This window comes from Erpetoichthys calabaricus, chromosome 12 (genome assembly GCF_900747795.2).
Source record: "Erpetoichthys calabaricus chromosome 12, fErpCal1.3, whole genome shotgun sequence".
NCBI lineage: Eukaryota > Metazoa > Chordata > Cladistia > Polypteriformes > Polypteridae > Erpetoichthys > Erpetoichthys calabaricus.
The window spans coordinates 129,458,658-129,474,876 of record NC_041405.2 but is presented as its reverse complement, the minus strand read 5'-3'; the positions used below and the strand labels follow the sequence as shown (position 1 = coordinate 129,474,876).

General features: G+C 40.7%; 1 protein-coding gene across 7 annotated transcripts in view; it reads left to right on the top strand.

Annotated features, from left to right (window-relative positions):
- mast3b (microtubule associated serine/threonine kinase 3b) overlaps positions 1–16,219 on the top strand; it is a 187,153-nt gene that overhangs the window by 127,318 nt on the left and 43,616 nt on the right. For 6 of the 7 annotated variants that reach the window (XM_051935048.1, XM_051935050.1, XM_051935049.1 and 3 more), the window contains 3 exons: positions 6,603–6,623; positions 8,022–8,100; positions 9,001–9,158. In XM_051935048.1, coding sequence (XP_051791008.1) covers positions 6,603–6,623; positions 8,022–8,100; positions 9,001–9,158 — 258 coding nt within the window. The remainder of the gene's footprint in view (positions 1–6,602; positions 6,624–8,021; positions 8,101–9,000; positions 9,159–16,219) is intronic. The other variant, XM_051935046.1, reaches the window with a different exon arrangement.

The following is a 16,219-nucleotide window of genomic DNA, read 5'->3' as shown; positions in this document are numbered from 1 at the left end:
GCAAAATAGATGCTGATGACGAGGTGCAAAGGAATTTAACGTGGCCTGGCATTACGACTATTTTCGTATGCTTAAGGGATTCTAGTGTTAATTGTAGGCTGGAGTTTTCCAAGTTAATGTATATATTTGTGTTTAGGCTTCTCTCATACCCTTTTGTGAAACTAGCAGTGCTACCCATCTAAGACAGTTTGAAATGTAAATAATCAACATAGGCTGATTTTAAACTATTTTAATGTCATTTTGATTTTTTTTTTTTTGCCTATTTTTTTTTAAAAAAAATTCTTTCCAACCCTAGCAACCAGACAGACACACTGACACAAAAACATTTGTTTTTTTATTTAAGGTGGATTCTAAACCTTGTCTGTTCTAAACTCTGACCCCCTCCTCCAATTCCTAAGTTTAAACAAGCCTTAACTAACCTACTAACCGTCTCCCCAGGGCATTATTTGCTTCTCCAGTTTAAACATTTACTTACTTTTGTTGTTTGTAGTCATTGTCTTTATCCAAGGCGACTTACAAAATGTGAGATACACATGGTTGCATTTCTTTTGTTTTTCCAATTTGAGCTTAATCAGGTAAAGTGACAGTGTCAGTAGTGGAATGTGAACTTAGGATTTAAAGTCCAAAGCTGTTATACTACTCCGTACTGCCTGTTTAGTTGTTATTGCTGTCTAAGGAGTTTTTGAGTAGTTACTAAATCCAGTGGTTCATTTAACTTTTTCCACAGCACACAGTTAATGTTTGATGGGTGTGTTTTATAAAGACACGAAAGATTATAATTGTTTGTGTGTTATTAGCTTAAGCATATTGTGTTTTGTCTATATTTATGACTTGGATGAAGATCAGATCATGTTTTATAATCAATTAATGCCGAATACCAGGGTTCAAATACTGTTTCTTGCTGCTGACTTGCTGCTGCATGATATATATAATGTATGTATGTCCAGTGTGTTCAGAAAAAATTCAGACCCCTTCACTTTCTGCACATTTTTTGTAAATTTTATTTGAAATTGATACATTTGCCATTTTGCTCATCAGTCCAAACTCAGTAACCCATTATGATAAAGTGAATCATGTTTTTTGAAAGGTTTGCAGATGTATTAATTTCTATAATCCTTGTCCAATCAAATGAATTGACCACAGATGGACTCCAAGGTGTCACAGCAAAGGATCTGCATACTTGTGTCAATGTCATATTTCACTTTTTCCTTTTACATACATTTGTAAAAATGTCTAAACTCCTGTTTTCACTTTCTCATTCTGGGCTATTGATTACTGCTTGATGTGTGAAAATGAACTTAGATTTTAGTACAAGGCTGAAACATAACAAAATCTGAAAGAAGTGAAGAGACCTTGAATACTTTATGAATACACTGTGTATGTATATAGAGTTAAATAGATTTGACTTATAAGATCATTATTGTCATGCGTACAGAGGAAAACAAACCTGAAACTCCCTAGAAAAACACCATAGCAACAGCCCAGCCACTTCTTAATTAAAAAAAAAAAAATCTGTACATATATTGTGTTTCCTGACTCTGATGGTAAATCCAGATCTCTACAAAGCTCCATGGCAACACTTGGTATCCAAGGAAATCAATCTATGACACGGTATATGAATTCTGAGGAATCAGCCCATATGTGAAAAGAAATTAATTAAATCACAAAAGACACAAAGGAAGAAAAAGTAAAAGTACCTAATTAAAGTACTGTATATATAAATGTATGTAGTACAATAAAATAATTTATGGATTCTAAAATTTAAAACCTGAAATTGACATTAAAGAAGGTAATTGTTTTTTAATGTGGTCTTTAATTTAGAATTAACTTTTAATTTGTATCTAATTTACATATACTTTTTTTAAATTAAACACAGAATGCTGCAAACTTAGCAGCTACTGCTTGATATCCTACCCCACCCCCTGTGCCTTGGGTATTTGGATGACGGCAACTCTGAAACTTCAAGACCTTTTCAGTTAAAAATGAAGCCAGTGTAAGAAATATTCAGAAGTTATCTGATGGCTCTTTCTGATGCTGCACAGCTCTCAAGTATGGAGATTTAGTTTCCCATTTTTAAGAGATGGAGTTTGTTCATGGTGTCTGTTTTGCGATTCAGTGGTGGCTTTGTTTAACGGATTCTTAAGTGTGGGGCATGTCATGTTGGTTGCCTGTTGTCTTGGTAACTGTGGTGAGTCGGTTACATACGGTACAGCCAGAGTGACTCGGTTGCAATGTGCTTGTTCTGCTGTTCACTTACTTTGCAATAATTGCTCTGGCTTCGAAGTATGAAGAGTAAATGATGCCTCTCTGAGAGAAGGCTGTGCAAGTAAAAATTATGTTTTGGCAGTTTTTTTGTGTAGTTTTTAGTTTTTAATTTAAATAATTGCAATATTGTTAGTGAATTTACCCAGGAATTTACAGAATTGTGTCAGATTATTTTTTTCAACTTCCTAAGCCTCCGAATGGTACATACAATCCAGTATGTATTATGGACAAAAGGTCATCCAGTAGCTTCTGGTGCAAATAAACAAAAAAAGTAGTTTAAAACATAGGGCTGAAGGAGATAAACATTAGACAACAGAAATATAAGTCAACTAATAACACATTTCACTGTTTAATTTTATAATGATGTTACAGATTTGGTTAATGAAGCCATCCTTTGTATATTTCTAAGGCTAGGTTCACATACGATATTGCTGTAGCTGTAAGGATACAAGAATTCAACAAATCCACTTTTCAGTAGACTACAATACATCGCTGTCACAATTCAATACATAATGGATGCAGTAAAAATAAGTGTGTATTTTATAATTTCATTTTAACATTGTAAAACAATACACAATATAAAAGTGTAATGTTTGAGGCCTAGAAGTAAAACCAGGTATTTTAGCCTGACCTATTCTGAGTGGTTTCTTTACAGCATATGTAGCCCACAGTAAAAGCAGAACCTGGTAATGGAACAAAAACAGAAGATATCATCTCGGCTCAACAACACAGAACTGCACCATTTGGATGATTTTTATCTCGCAAACTGTTATTTGGTTTTTTACTTTTTTTTGAGAAAAATTAGTTTATCCATTTTATCTTTGGAGAGGAAAGATCTGCTTTTTGTGATGGTGTTCTTTGTTTCTTAGATTTATAACAGCAAAGGCAGAAACAAGTGTCTTACATTGTAATTCAACATTATGAAGACTTGTATCTTGTATCTTGACCTTTATGGAAAAAGATTACTCATTTTAGGATCTGATAGACATGGCGTCTTATATATGTTTTATGTAGATGATGATGATGGGTATATGTCTACATAGTTTAGATAGATAGATAGAAACTTTATTAATCCCAAGGGGAAATTCACATACTCCAGCAGCAGCATACTGATAAAGAACAATATTAAATTAAAGAGTGATAACAATGCAGGTATACAGACAGACAATAACTTTGTATAATTTTAATGTTTACCCCCCCCCCCCCCCCGGGTGGAATTGAAGAGTCGCATAGTGTAGAGGAGGAACGATCTCCTCAGTCTGTCAGTGGAGCAGGACATTGATAGCAGTCTGTCGCTGAAGCTGCTCCTCTGTCTGGAGATGATACTGTTCAGTGGATGCAGTGGATTCTCCATTATTGACAGGAGCCTGCTCTGCCACAGATGTCAAACTGTCCAGCTCCGTGTCTACAATAGAGCCTGCCTTCCTCACCAGTTTGTCCAGGTGTGAGGCGTCCCTCTTCTTTATGCTGCTTCCCCAGCACACCACTGCGTAGAAGAGGGCTCTCGCCACAACCGTCTGATAGAACATCTGCAGCATCTTATTGCAAATGTTGAAGGACGCCAGCTTTCTAAGGAAGTATAGTCTGCTCTGTCCTTTCTTACACAGAGCATCAGTATTGGCAGTCCAGTCCAATTTATCATCCAGCTGCACTCCCAGGTATTTATAGGTTTGCACCCTCTGCACACAGTCACCTCTGATGATCACGGGGTCCATGAGGGGCCTGGGCCTCCTAAAATCCACCACCAGCTCCTTGGTTTTGCTGGTGTTCAGTTGTAGGTAGTTTGAGTCACGCCATTTAACAAAGTCTTTGATTAAGTTCCTATACTCCTCTTCCTGCCCATTCCTGATGCAGCCCACAATAGCAGTGTCGTCAGCGAACTTTTGCACGTGGCAGGACTCCGAGTTGTATTGGAAGTCCGATGTATATAGGCTGAACAGGACTGGAGAAAGTACAGTCCCCTGCAGCGCTCCTGTGTTGCTGACCACGATGTCAGACCTGCAGTTCCCAAGACGCACATACTGAGGTCTGTGTGTAAGATAGTCCACGATCCATGCCACCAGGTATGAATCTACTCCCATCTCTGTCAGCTTGTCCCTAAGGAGCATAGGTTGGATGGTGTTGAAGGTGCTAGAGAAGTCTAGAAACATAATTCTTACAGCACTACTGCCTCTGTCCAAGTGGGAGAGGGATCAGTGTAGAATGTAGATGATGGCATCCTCCGCTCCCACCTTCTCCAGGTATGCGAACTGCAGAGGGTCGAGGGCGTGGCGGTCATGTGGCCTTAGGTGGTGAAGCAGCAGCCGCTCCATGGTCTTCATCACATGTGACGTCAGAGCGACAGGCCGGAAGTCATTCAGCTCAATAGGACGTGATATCTTTGGGACAGGGGTGATGCAAGATGTTTTCCAAAGCCTCGGGACTCTCCCCTGTTCCAGGCTCAGGTTAAAGATGCGCTGTAGAGGCCTCCCCAGCTCCAACGCACAGGCCTTCAGCAGTCGTGGCGATACTCCATCTGGACCCACTGCTTTGCTGGCACAAAGTCTCCTCAGCTCTCTGCTCACCTGCGCTGCTGTAATTGTGGGTTGGGGGAAACTCTCTCCTATGCTGGTATCAGCAGAAGGATGGTTGGAGGGTGCAGTACTCTGAGGTGAGATTGGGTTAGGGTGGTCAAACCTGTTAAAAAAAAAAAAAAAAAAAAAAAAAAAAAGTTGTTCATCTGGTTTGCTCTCTCCACATCTCTCTCGATGGTGGCACCCCGCTTCGAGCTGCAGCCAGTGATGATCTTCATCCCATCCCACACTTCCTTCATGCTGTTGTTCTGCAACTTCTGCTCCAGCTTTCTCCTGTACTGCTCCTTCGCTGCCCTGAGCTGGACTCGGAGTTCCTTCTGCACGCGCTTGAGCTCATGCTGATCACTGCCTTTAAAAGCCCTTTTCTTCTGGTTCGAAAGGCCCTTGATGTCACTTGTAATCCATGGCTTGTTGTTAGCATAACAGTGTACTGTTCTTACTGGAACTACAATGTCCATACAGGAGTTGATGTAGTCAGTAGTGCAGTCAACAACCTCCTCAATGTTCTCACTATGTGACCACTGCAGGATATTCCAGTCCGTAGTTCCAAAGCATTCTCTCAGAGCCTGCTCTGCCTCAGGGGACCACTTCCTGAATGAGCGTGTGGTTGTAGGTAGGACCCTCACTCTTGGTTTATAGTGAGGCTGAAGCAGAACCAGGTTATGATCTGCTTTCCCAAGCGCAGGCAGTGGGGTGGCGCTGTATGCATCTTTAACGTTTGCATACAGTAGATCAATAGTCCTATTTCCCCGGGTGTTGCAATCCACAATACTGGGAGAAGGCAGGTAATGTTTTGTCCAGCGCCACATGGTTAAAGTCTCCAGCAATTAGCACAAGTGCCTCGGGGTGCTGCGTTTGCAGTTTAGCAACAGCTGAGTGGAAGATGTCACTCGCTATCTCCACATCCGCCCAAGGAGGGATGTAAACAGTAACAATGTCGTTTTCAAACTCTCTGGGCAAGTAATAGGGACGCAGACTTATGGCCAACAGTTCGATGTCCCTGCAGCAAGAGGAGATTTTAACGTTTACATTTCCAGAGTTGCACCATCTTGTATTGACAGAGTGCGAGTCCACCTCCTTTGTGCTTCCCGCAGGTACTTGCGTCTCTGTCCGCTCTAACTGTGCTAAACCCGGGTAGCTCCATGTTAGCATCTGGGATGTTAGTTGTTAGCCACGTTTCAGTAAAACACAACAAACTGCATTCTCTGTAGGTCCTGACATTTTTCACCAGTGCGGCCAGTTCGTCGATCTTATTTGGTAGCGAGTTCACATTTCCCAGGATCACAGAAGGCACTGAAGGTTTGTATCGCCACTTTCTCTCTAGACGCTTGGCTTTTATCTTAGTGCCGGCTCTGCTGCCACGATACAACCTTCTTACCTCTTACCATTTCAAATAATGAGTATAGTTTTTGTTTCTCTTTTCTCATAGATGTGACTTTGTTGTCTGTGCTTTTACAAAGTGAGCATATGATAGGTGTTCTGTACATTTAATTTTTTCTGACCTTTCATGTCACAAGGTATCTCTTTGTCATTATTCATGTTAAAGTGGTTTTTAATAAGTTGAGTTGTAACTAAGTTTTTTTTTTTTTTTTTTTTTTTTTTTTTTTTTTGGGGTGGGGGAAGGCGTAGATTAGTGCAAGCTTTGAAATGAATGAAGAATATCTCTGTTCAGAAGTCTCCTAATACCCTTTCTTTCCTTTTTCTCTCTTTTCTCCAATCCCCCTCTCTTGGGATTTCCTTCTTGAATAATGTTTCTCACTTCAGTCATGCTCCTCGAGCTGACAGGTATAGTAAATGTGTTTTCTGTGTTAAAAATGTTTTTCTGCTTTATCCATTTATGCTCCTGTGCTTCCTCCATGTCCACAATTTTAGGAGCCCAATTAATAACACATTCAAGTAACAACTCTAAAAATAGTCCAGCCAGACTTTCTTGATAGGTTGTCAATTTTGAAATCCCAAGTGAGCTTTGTGGTTAGCTTTCACTGCACACACCTCCTTCAAAGTATTGCTTGGTGGCGCAGGCATTAAGTTAGTGGTGGTGGTAGGAGATGTTGGTTGTTAGGTTAGATGATGATACACTCACAAACTTGAGTAATTTTTTCAGTTTTTAAAATGTCTGTACCCTTCCCACATTTTTGTTCTTTTTTAGTTAAAAATATATAATATAGTGGCACTGAGATGGTCTTCAGACAGTTAACATGGGAAGATGTCATGCACCCTTTAAGATACTCACTCTCCACTTTCTTGATATTCTGACTTTTTCAGACACTAGCCTACCCAGCCCAGCTGGTAAGATTCAGGTGGCCTTTAACATCTTCTTTGTTTTATGTGGCGGGCAGCCAGGGGGCAACTACTGGGGTGATTTGGTGGAGGGGGAGTCTGAATGAATTAAAAATGAACTTGTTTTACACCAGAGCTAAACCAGTCACATGTACCAGCATCTTAATATTTTCCATTTCCTGCTCTTGTTATCTGTTGCTGCAGATTTTTGGTCTTTGTGATTGTTTGATCATTGCTTTTCTACATGAAACAAGGTGGCAGTTGAGTCACATTGCAAAGGAGGGGGGGGGGGGGGGGGGGGTTTGGGGACACCACACAATCACACCTCTGCTGGAAGAATGTGACATCATAAAGCTGCAAAGCAGGTTACACTCTGAATGTACATTTCAGGGAGCAACTCTCACAAATACTCAGTAATCACACATAACCAGTACGCTTTTCATGTCTCCTGTCTTTGTTTTAAGCTTCTTTGCTTTAAGCATGTAAGGAGATATTGCACCCAGAGTAGGGTCTGGTTTGATTGGAGGTATTGGCTTATGGGGGCAAGGTTACTGTGTAACATTTAGTTGAGGGGACCTTAGGTTATCACCAGTTCAGTTACAGGTAAGGCCCACTATGGAGTATTCTCAGGTGAAAAGGATTAACCTCCTCAAAAGAAGCGGTAGCAAAAAAGTGAGTTTCACTGTCGCCCTTCTGATACACAGCTCCCTTAGTAAGTCTTTTGCCAAAGAATAATTTCTGTAGTTTTGTGAATAACATGTACGTATTGAGTAACACGTATGTAATAGTATTGAGATATTGTGCATTGAGTTGAAACAGGTTATATTTTGAAATGTAGGTTAATTCGAATGAACTGTTATTTGAGTTTTACATGGACTAACATTCTTTAAAATTCTTTTGCAGGGCCGATGGCCGAAGGTGGTCTCTGGCCTCCTTGCCATCCTCAGGCTATGGAACTAATACTCCAAGTTCTACTGTTTCAGTGAGTTTCATACAAGCAGAGTGTATGACAGAGTTGTGTGAACTTGCCCATCTACAATACATTGTCATCTGTTGTTAGTGTTTATTCCTGAAATCCCCATTTCCGTATTCTCATATATCCATGTACTTTTTGTTTTGTGTTGTTTTTTGTTTTTTTTGGTCGTCTTCACTGCTCTTACCAGCATGCGATCCATACTCAACATTTACTCCCAGTTTTGAACATCACACAATTGATTGTACAGTTGCTTGTGGTCATTTGAACCTTTTTAGAGACCGTTCATAAGGAAACAACTGACATGTGAAGATCCACAATTTTCTTTCTAAGGTCTTGACTCATTTCTTTTAATTTCCCTATTGTCTGTACAATTAGACTCTTATGTACAGCTACAAGTGTCCTAATTCACCATTAATTATGACAATTAGCAACTTAGAAGCTGCTGATAGTAATTACATCTATTCCTGAAGTCATCCTTGCTGTTTAAAGAGACAGTCGACTTGTTATATGTAAACGTTTGACCCACTGAAAAAACTGACATAGCAATTAAAATATGAAATAAATCTGTTTCTTAATCCTTTTTTATGGAAATTAACTTCCTACACTATTTGAATTGTTTGGTAGCATGATACGTTTGAATTTGAAGAATTTTCATTTTCAAAGTTTTTTAACCAACTAAACTCATGATCTCAACTGTATGTGTGTGTGTGTGTGTGTGTATGTGTGTATATATATATATATATATTCTCCTTTATTGTAATTTTAATGTTGCTTTTTATATATTTTTGTTGTTTCGCAGAGCATGTTCTGATCTTGTACTTTGCATAAGACACTATATAAAATTTGACATTTTTTGTGTGTTGGCCAACTTGTTGATAGGTTATCTGTTTTTCACTTTGTTCCCAGTCCTCCTCCTCTTCCCAAGAGAGGCTGCACCAGCTGCCCTACCAACCAACCCCTGATGAGCTTCACTTCTTGTCCAAGCACTTTCGGAGCACAGAGAGCGTTACTGATGAGGATGGGCACCACTCGTCTTCTGTGCGGCCACGTTCTCGCAGCCTCAGGTACTAATTGGTTTTACTGATTTTTTTTTTTTTTTAATAAGCCTTTTTTGTGTTTGGTTAGAATTATTACGGTAAACTTAGACAAAATGATCAACTGTGCTTGAGGACAGGTTCTCTCACATGACACTTTCAAGGACTGTTTTGTTTTGTGCTTCTTTTTAGAATAGCCTCAAAGGTCATTATGAACACAAAGAAGTAAAGCATTGTACTGAGTAGGTAGATGAAGCAGTAACTGAGAATGTGAGACAAGTAGGAGTCCAGACAACCAAGGGTATTTTTTCCAACATGCAGGTTGAAAAGGACTAACTCAAAGGCTTTTCTGTGTGAACTGCTTTAGTGTAAAGGAATCTAAAAATTTGAGGCCCATTACCGTTTTTTTTTCCCCCTCCATTGCTTGGTTATCTAGAGGAAATTTCTGTGATTAACTGAGAAAGTCCATGTAATTGCCCTACAAAGAATTGAAACAGAGATGCAAGGGGGTGCTTACCTAACAGTTTAGTAGAAAGAGCAAGAGTTTTATGGATTGCTCAGAACAGAGTTGACATCAGTTTTAACCCTTGGTCTGGAGAAAAAATACATGGAAACCACTGACAGGTTTTGAAATTTAAGGTCAAATACTCCTGTGATCGAGAGATTCCAAACACTGAGATTTGTTTTACTGATACTTAGTTGTGGGGCCTTTTTGCCCTCGGATAACTGGGGTCTGAGAAATGTGCAGAGAACTTGACTGTGACTAAGTGTAGATTTAGGTGGTATCAGCATTTTCTTGAATAATAAGTTGTTGGTGGAAAGTTTGGAACCCATAGATAGGGAATAGGGAGAGACAGCAAAAAAGAGAATGAAGAACACTAATTTTATCCCTAGGAAAAAAGGAGATGAGGGACCACTTCTAAGAATAGCATTTTTCACAACATTTTATATATAATTAGTACACCAGGATAGCCTGGGAACAGGTTAAGATTAGTTTAGAAAAAAATGAAGTTGTAGATATTCTTGCTGTGGACAAACCTACACATTGATGTACAGCAGTATTCCCATTAGCTTAAAAGCTTATGCGTCAGTTGACTTACTGACATAAAACATCATGTCAAGTTACAAACACACTCTATACAAATTCCTTCCCTGTATCTGCCTTCCTCTGAATCCTGAACATCTCCCATGAAGGCATTTTGTCTAATAAGTTGTGCTCTTGGGCTTCTGTCTTAGAGCTTCAAAGCAGTTAGATGGTGTCCTAGGCTTTTTGTGCTGCACATACCTATGTACTAGGTGAATAGAAATGCTTGTCTTCAAAGAAAATCTACTTTTCTCCAACATATTTCAAGATCAGCTTGTTTTCTTATATGATCAGCAGTTATGGCTTGGCCAGTTATTTATTGTTTTGTCACATTATAGAATCGACTAGAATAACATAGAGAATGGGTTTCCTTTAGTCACTGTCATCTGTACCTTTATCTGTACTGTGCATCACCAGTTTTAAGTATTTGGATAAAATTAAGGGAGTAAACTTCATAGTATAAGGTAAACATTTTGATAAAATAAAATTAATATTTAAAAATGTGGCAATAATTAAAATGTTATGAATTTTGTTTACATATAAATATACTAGCACATATTTCTGATATTACAATGAGAGAAAAATATTAATTAAACAATCTGATCATTTAGAAGCAAGACTGAAGCATTTATTTTTGAAACTGGTAGGAATGAAACCGGCAGCCACAGTGGTACCCCACTGACTGAACTTGGGAGCCCCACTGACTGAACTTGGAATATGTTATGAAACATATGTCTCATTAAGTCATATGGGCATACAGTCAACTCCATAAGAATCTGGACAGTGACACAATTTTCATAATTTTGGCTCTGCACACCGCTACCAGAGTTGCCATTGAGCCTTGCGCTGGCACCTCTGGTCTGTACCACGAACTGAGAGGGATGGCTCTGAGGGCAGATAAAGAGGCGTTTGTTAGAGGAATCTGTGAGCAAGTGACACACCATGTGTGGTCTAGTGACCCACGTCCTGCTTACAGAGGAACTGAAGCATTACGCACATCTGAATCTGTTCCTCTGAGAATCGCAGTCAGGGCAGCTGATGGAACGGTCCTTACGGATGACACTGCAGTTGTGATCCGTTGGGCTGGCTACTTTGAGCAGTTGTTCAAAACTGATCCTCCAGCTAGGACGTTGGATATCTCTGGGTCCACTGTTCTTGATGCTGATCCTCCAATTAGCTGTGAACCACCCAATCTCACTGAGATTGCACAGGTGGTGAACCAGGTGAAGGGGGGGAAGGCTACAGGGATCTGTGGTATCCGGGGTGAACTTCTCCTGGCTGGTGGTAAGGCTGTCCTCCTGGCATTGCAAGCAATCTTTGCTTCCATTTGGGAGACTGGCATCATCCCAACTGACTGGAAAACGGGACTTGTCATCCCTATCTGGAATGAGAAGGGTGATCGCCTGGATTGCAACAACTACAGGGGGATAACACTGCTCTCTGTGCCGGGTAAGGTCCTTGCTAGGGTCGTCCTCAATAGGATCCGTGATCACTTGCTCACCTACCAGTGACTGGAACAGTCTGGTTTTATGCCTATTAAGTCTACCATCGACCTCACCCTGGCACTGAGGGTTCTCTTGGAGCGCAAACGCAAATATCGGCAGAGTTTCTTTGCAGACTTTGTCAATTTTCACAAAACGTTTGACTAAGTTGATTGAGCTGCCCTGTGGGACATCCTGAGGATTCGCGGGATCCCCTTGAGGTTGCTGGATATCATGACCGACCTGTACACTGGTACTGTGAGTGCTGTGCAGAGTGAAGGCAGGACCTCTGCGTTTTTCCCAGTTGATTCTGGGGTTTGTCAGCGGTGTGTTCTTGCTTCTACTCTGTTCAATGCTTATATGGACTGGGTGTTGGGCAAGGTCGCTGGGTCCATCGGCTGGGGAGCATCTGTTGGTGAAGAAAGGTTCATGGATGTTGACTTTGCTTACGTTGCTGTGATCTTTGCAGAGTCAATGGAGGCTCTGATCGGGGCACTCGAGACTGAGCGAGGAGTCTGAGTGTCCTGGATAAAAACCAAGATCCAGGCCTTTAATGACCTTTGCCAACAGCAGTGTGTCTGTTTGCGGAGAGAGTGTTGACCTTGTTGAGAGGTTTACTTACCTTGGCAGTGACATTCATGTCTCTGGTGACTCTTCCTATGAAGTCAGTAGACGGATTGGGAGAGCATGGGGGGGGTCATGAGGTCGCTGGAAAGAAGTGTGTGGCGCTCCCGATATCTATGCAAAAGGACGAAGGTCCAAGTCTTTAGAGTCCTTGTGCTTCCTGTCTTGCTATATGGTTGCGAGACATGGACGCTAACCAGTGACCTGAGACGAAGACTGGACTCTTTTGGTACTGTCTCTCTCCGGAAAATCCTTGGGTACCGTTGGTTTGACTTTGTGTTGAATGAGCGGTTGCTCATGGAGTCCCGAGTGAGGCACATTTCCTGCATTGTGAGGGAGCGTCAGTTACGGCACTATGGCCATGTGGTGCGTTTCCCCAAGAGTGATCCAGCTCGTAAGATCCTCATTGTTGGGGACCCGAGTGGCTGGACCAGACCAAGGGGTCACCCACGTAATGTGGCTGCGGCAGATAGAGGGTCATTTCCGCAGGGTGGGACTGGACTGTGTGTCTGCCTGGGGGGGTTGCAAACCAGGATCCCGAGTTGTTTCGTTGTGTATCAGGTGCGGCAATGCACTGTGCAGTGCTTGACTTGACTTGACACCACTACAGTGAATTTGAAATAAAGCAATAATTACGTGATTGAAATGTAGACATTCAGTTTTAATTTAAGGAATGACATGAATTTTTCTGTCTACCCCGCCAATTTCCAGGGGCTCAAGGGTATATGGACATTTGACTGACAAGGTGTTCCATAGCCAGGTGGGAGCAGTTCCCTCATTATTTTCATTAACTGTTAAGCAGGGAAAAGGTCTGGAATTGTGGAATTTGCATTTGGAAGCTGTCACTTTTAACTTTCAATATGAGGTCCAAAGAGCTCTCCATGCAAGTAAAAACAGTCCATCATTAGGCTGAGAAAACAAAACAAACCCTTTAGAGAGATAGCAGAAACACAAGGAGTGGTCAAATGAACCATTTGGTACTTCTTAGAAAGAAGGAACACACCGGTGAGCTTGACAACACTAGAAGGTCTGGAAAACTACAGAAGACAAGTGTGCTGGATGATTGCAGAATTCTGTCCTTGGTGATGAAGAACCCCTTCACAACATTTAGATAAAACAAGAACACTCTCTGGGAAGAAGACCTATCATTGCCACAATCAAGAGAAGACTTAAGACAAGCATAGGAAGGACAGATTAGACTTAGCCAGAATCCATTTTGTAAAAGCCTATCCAGTTCTGGAACAATTTTCTTTAGATGAAGGAAACTAAAATCACTATATACCAAAATGATGGAAAGAGAAGAGTATTGAGAAGAGATGGCTCATGATCTGATTAATAACACATCTATGAAACATGGTAGAGGCAGTTTAATGGCATGATCATGCTTGGCTGCAAATGGAAATCAGTCACTAGTGTTTATTGACTATATGACTGCTGGCAGAAGTAGCAGGATGAATTCTGAATTGTACAGAGCTATACTATCTACTCAGATTCGGCCAAATGCTGCAAAATTGATAGGACAATGCTTCATAGTACAGGTGGACAATGAGCCAAATCATACAGCAAAAGTAAACCAAATGCTTTTCAACGCAAAGTAGTGGAACATTTTTCAAAAGTCAGATTAACTAACGGACCTCAACCCATTTGGACATGCATTTCACTTGCCGAAGACAAAACTGATGGCAGAAAGTCCAGTGAACAAGCAGCAACTAAAGACATCTCAGTAAAGGCCTGGCAAAGCATCAGTACGGTGGAAACCCAGTGCTTGGAGATGGTCTGGGTTCCAGACTTCAGGCAGTCATTGACTATAATATACAGTAATCCCTCGCTATATCGTGCTTCGCCTTTCGTGGCTTCACTCTATCGCGGATTTTATATGTAAGCATATTTAAATATATATCGCGGATTTTTTGCTGGTTCGCGGATTTCTGCGGACAATGGGTCTTTTAATTTCTGGTACATGCTTCCTCAGTTGGTTTGCCCAGTTGATTTCATACAAGGGACGCTATTGGCAGATGGCTGAGAAGCTACCCAACTTACTTTTCTCTCTCTCTCTCTCTCTCTCTTGTGCTGACGTTCTCTGATCCTGACGTAGGGGGATTGAGCAGGGTGGCTGTTCGCACACCTAGACGATACGGACGCTCGTCTAAAATGCTGAAAGTTTATCTTCATGTTGCTCCCTTCTGTGCAGCTACTTCGTGAAGCAACATGCTGCACGGTGCTTCACATACTTAAAAGCTCGAAGGGCACGTATTGATTTTTGATTGTTTGTTTTTCTCTGTCTCTCTCTCTCTCTCTCTCTGCTCCTGACGGAGGGGGTGTGAGCTGCTGCCTTCAACAGCTTTGTGCCACTGTGCTTCGCATACTTAAAAGCCAAACAGCCGTATTGATTTGTTTGCTTTTCTCTGTCTCTCTCTGACATTCTGTGCTCCTGACGGGCACTCCTTTGAAGAGGAAGATATGTTTGCATTCTTTTAATTGTGAGATGGAACTGTCATCTCTGTCTTGTCATGGAGCACAGTTTAAACTCTTGAAAAAGAGACAAATGTTTGTTTGCTGTGTTTGAATAAAGCTCCTGTCTCTCTACAACCTCCTGTGTTTCTGTGCAAATCTGTGACCCAAGCATGACAATATAAAAATAACCATATAAACATATGGTTTCTACTTCGCGGATTTTCACCTTTCGCGGGGGGTTCTGGAACGCAACCCCCGCGATGGAGGAGGGATTACTGTAAAGAATTTTCAACCAAATATTGAAAATGTTCAGTACATTTATGATTGTTAATTTGTCCAAATTCTTTTGAGCCCATGGAAATAGTGGGATCATGTATAATATTATCTGTCTGTTCTAAACAGCTCATACAATATTTTTGTTAAACCCTTTGAATTAAAGCTGAAAGTCTACACTTCAATCACGTCAAAATAATGAAAATTGTGTCACTGTTCAAATACTTATGGACTTGATATGTCTCATTAGGTGATATGTTTTACCAATTACTCCCAAACGTTTGATAACATTATTATGGAATAACAATAAAAAATCAATTGCTGTATTCTATGTGATATTGTTTGTGCATTGACTTACTAATTCAATAAAAAGATGATGTCATATTTTACCTAAAGTTTAGGAAAAACGTTGGACACAAAATGCGTTCCCTTAAAGCTATCTGGGCAAACAAGAAGACTTGAGAGAAGCCCACACAGTTCAGTAGCTGAGACGTAGAGAAATGGTATACCGGTCAACCATTTTGAGGTCTGCCTAAAGTAAACTTTACTCACAATAACCATGTGAAAGCATGTGTGGAGTGACAGTGTGACCCTGTTACGGTATGGGACAAAAATATAAGGGAGTGGGGACAGACTATACCAAGATGGACCTTTTATGGTCAAAGAGATGCGTGGTACGTATGCAACACCGTCCACAGTTGCATACAGTTAAATATTCTTAATCTTCTGCTGTGGGCTGGTTATCATCAGACCTGACTGAATATTTGCTTAAAGGAGAAGGAAAAATGGTTGTAAATATAAGCAAATACTCCAAGAGAAAAATATTTCAGTCTGTTAAGAAAACTGAACCTTGGGAGAAGGTTTATTTTCAGTCGGACGACCAGGTAAATATGCAGCAGTGATCCAGTTAAATCCCTGATCACGGTACGATTGAGAATCTGTAGCACTGTTTGAAAATTATAGTACATGAGTGTCATCTGAACAACCAGAAGAAAATCTATTTGAAATAATGGTCCCAAAAGCTCCCCTGAACAGTGTGGAAAGCAGTTACACACTTACCCCATAGGACTTAGACTTGTTATTGCTCTAATGGTGCAAATGTCAGATTTGGTTGTCATTTTAAGATTATTTTCTAATATAAAGCAATATCATATTAGGATTAGCTATAATGAATT